Raw genomic sequence first — 3,791 nt, forward strand, 5'->3', positions numbered from 1 at the left:
TGGGATGCTCCACAATACTAATTACGTTTTGAAAATACACGATACCATTTGAGGATTAGTGTGACCACCTTTTAGAATTAAGAAAATTTTGTTTTCGAATAACGAATAAAAATGTTAAATTCGCTCGTAAACTAGTTTTCGTTCACGATTTCGCTCCTCTGAATACTGGTTCAAAAAATTCGTTAACAGATTCTACTTTATAAACAAATTTATGAATGAGACGTAGTGTACATAGAAGTTAGTTTACGAATCGATCGAAAATTTGTATTCATTATTCGTGAATAAAATTTATCCTACTCTGTCACCCTGACTGTATCCTGATATCGTCATATTACAATTTCTTTTATTTCATAGTTATATTTTATAAAAGAATATTCCATATTGATTACAAACACCTTTTATTTGTGTGTAGTGAATTTTACAAAGGCAAATAAGAGAGCAAAGGACGATTTTCAATGTGAGCCACTGTAGATAGTAACGCAAAGTGATGTTATAAGAAAGTTCCATCAAAAATTTAGGTTAGATGCATTAGTGCAACGTGTTAGAGTTTACATACGATGTAACGTCAATTTTCGATCATGACAGTTGCGATAAATTAGAATAACAAATAAATCGTTTAACATCATATTTAACTGTCAAATTTTTTTCGTCAAGGCTAGATCATATTTCCGCACATCGACATGGCACATACCATTGCAATTCTATCCGTGATTCCTAGGTTATCTTACCATCTTCAAATGCAACTTCCAAAGTCAACGATATGCAATGTTTCGCTAGGTATTATTTTTGACATACACTTCCTCTTATGCTCGTGGAGCTCGAATCTTTTCGACTCATGAGAGCTCTACCAACGAGCACGTGTCAAGACGTGCTCCATTATGATTCCTTGTACACTGAATTTGCGTATATAATATCTATATACAACTTGACAGAGGACCCACGTTATTCAAATATTTAATGCATATTTTAAATACACGCTTTTTCAATAATCCATTGATTATTATTACTACTGCCTTTTCGTTGCATAAAATTCGACATTCGCTGAAATTAGTTTATTTTCGTGTATTTTCTTTTCATTGTAGTCAATATTTTTCTTTCTATTCAGATTCAGACAAAAGTGACACGTTATCGAAATTAAAAAATGCGGATATAGTGGTGACTGATTGTGATTTATTTTTACCATATATGGATAAGTTACCATCTTTAAAGTGGGTACAAACAACATGGGCTGGTGTTGAAACATTTGCTTCACGTTTGCAAAATATAAAACATAATTATGTCGTCACACGGTTTTCTGATAAAACCTTTGGTTTTGCTATGTCCGAATACGTGGTAGCACATATATTTAATTTTGAACGTGATCAGAGGCAACAGTATGAAAAACAAAATGATTGTCATTGGGAAAAAAATGGAAAAATTTCTGATCACAGGTTGATTTGTGATTTATCTGTAGGAATTCTAGGCTTAGGAAATATTGGAAAATCAAGTAAATATGTATCGTGTTCTTCATTGTCGATTTCTGATAAAAGTACTTGATTTTATATAAATATACATTCAATTCTTGCAGTTGCACAGAGATTGAAAATGTTTGGGGCTACTGTGTGGGGTGTCACACGAACTCCACTTAAAGAAAAATTAGATTATCTGGATAAACATAGGACAGTTGAATTTTTATCTGAAATGCTCATGCATTGTGATTACATTATTAATGTTCTACCATCCACATCTAATACTTTCGGTTTACTAGGTGGAAATACACTAGAAAAGTGTAAGCAAAAAGGTAGTGTCTTCATCAATATAGGTCGGGGTACAATTATTAATGAATTAGATTTATTAAATGCTCTTCAGCAACAATGGATTTCTGGAGCAATATTGGATGTTTTTGAACAAGAACCATTGCCAAAAGACAGTAAATTGTGGTTATTACCACAGGTAATTTCTGTTTGCATTGTAATGTAAAAGACAACTATTGGCATTAATTAATTTATTTTAATTAATCACATTTTTATATAGGTTACTATCTCACCGCACATTTCAGGCGTAACTCGTCCCCAGGATGTTGCAAGATTTTTTGCTGAGAATTATCAGAAATTCATTAAAGGTGAAACTTTGTTAAATACAGTAAACATACAAGAAGGTTATTAGTTATTCTCTAACTATGAAAGGGATTCTTTTTCAACATAATTTATATGGTATGACAAGGAAGCTAAATAATACAGATGATGATTACTAATGTATAGTAATATAATGATACATATTATTAGTATTATAAAATATTTACTTTGTTTCTTGAAGTGCCAGGTATGGAGATTGTTTCAAACTTTGTACACTGAAATCATAAATAACTTGCACTATTTTTTTTACCAGAATTCTTCAAACTGTTCGTACCCTCGCTATCCATGCTTCGTGCATTTAACCACGCCACCTCTCGGTATCTAGATGAAATACAGTCATGACAACATCAAGCTTTGATAAACTTTCAAATAACACCCTGTAAACATATTCTAACCTATCATGCATGCTAATTATAGATAAACTACTTTATGTTAAACGTAAAATAAGAAAAAGAAAATGAAGAATTCTTCGAATGATCATATAAAACCTTTTCGTTTTGTTAAAGTCTACATAAAACAAATTAACAGTATTAGTAAATTGTTATTTCAAAACTTAATCAGTAATCTGTACTCACCCGAGTTATACTTCTTCATTATTTAGAAAATCCAGAACAGTCCTGAAATAAATTAAATATTTGCAGTATTTTCTCATTTATAGTGATCCCAAACAATGTGGCCAGATTTGGCTTAATTGAGTGCATCGACATCGATACTAGAAACGACAAACTTCCTTAGCGTACTTCCTAACGGAGTGGTGGGGATATCACATATATTACCGCAAGAAACATGTGTATGTACGTGAGCTCGGCATTTCGCGCAACTTCGGGAAAGCGAGAGAGAAGGTCAGTGTGTGCCTTTCCTTCTTGCTCTTGTAACAACTGAAATTCGACCTCGCGACCTCGTAAAGTTTCATTGAAATTCATTCAGTCGTTTAGACACAATCATATTAATAACATACGTACATAGGTACAAAAAAATTTCTTTTTTTTTTTAATAATCGCAATATGATCAGGGGGGGTTTGAACCGTGTATTTCCGCTAAAAAAGTTTCGAAAGTTTTTTTTCATTATGATATTTCAAGACTTGGAATCGTATACCGATTGTCGCGAGGTCGACTTTCAGTTATTACAAGAGCAAGAAAGAAAGGCTGATACTCGCCTTCTTTCTCAATTTCCCGAAGTTGCGCGAAGTGCTGAGCTCACATATACGTGGCTCTTGCGGTAGCATATGTATATCCCCACCCTCCGTTAGGAAGTACGCTAAGGATGTTCATCGTTTCTAGTGTCGACGTCGATGCACTCAATTATGCGAAATCCAGCCACACTGATCCTAAACCTATTGAAAAACTACCCAAAAGATAGATAATCGCGTTATCAGTGTAGCCAGACTGTAGAAAACAAATATTCCTTTCAAATAAATAAAAAAATTCTCTATATACTCGACTCGGCTGATAACAACAAAATGTTCGTTTGTTTCGTTTTTAAACTATTTGTAAGGAGTGTTAACTTATTCTCTGAGGCGACTGTATGTAAATATGTGGCCCAAGGGAAGAAGAGTTTGAGTATGGCTGACCTAATGTATCAGTGTTATAAGTGTCTTATGTTTTTTTCCTTATTATTATTCAAACTATTCAAATAATCAAAAAATCCGAAGTGTGCACCCAGCTCCACTTTACACG

General features: G+C 33.2%; 1 protein-coding gene across 8 annotated transcripts; it reads left to right on the forward strand.

Annotated features, from left to right (window-relative positions):
• Positions 1-308: 308 nt before the first annotated feature.
• LOC143343232 (glyoxylate/hydroxypyruvate reductase A) lies at positions 309-2,356 on the forward strand. Of its 8 annotated transcripts, none has more exons than XM_076767907.1 (5): positions 309-559; positions 655-777; positions 1,106-1,486; positions 1,568-1,932; positions 2,014-2,356. In XM_076767907.1, the coding sequence occupies exons 2-5, from the start codon at positions 681-683 to the stop codon at positions 2,143-2,145; spliced, it is 975 nt and encodes a 324-aa protein (XP_076624022.1). In that variant the 5' UTR covers positions 309-559; positions 655-680; the 3' UTR covers positions 2,146-2,356. The 8 variants fall into 8 exon arrangements, with proteins under 8 accessions (XP_076624022.1, XP_076624021.1, XP_076624020.1 ...); XM_076767906.1 differs by having other exon boundaries at positions 660-777; XM_076767905.1 differs by having other exon boundaries at positions 309-518.
• The last annotated feature ends 1,435 nt before the right edge of the window (positions 2,357-3,791 follow it).

This window comes from Colletes latitarsis, chromosome 7 (assembly GCF_051014445.1).
Source record: "Colletes latitarsis isolate SP2378_abdomen chromosome 7, iyColLati1, whole genome shotgun sequence".
Taxonomy (NCBI): domain Eukaryota; kingdom Metazoa; phylum Arthropoda; class Insecta; order Hymenoptera; family Colletidae; genus Colletes; species Colletes latitarsis.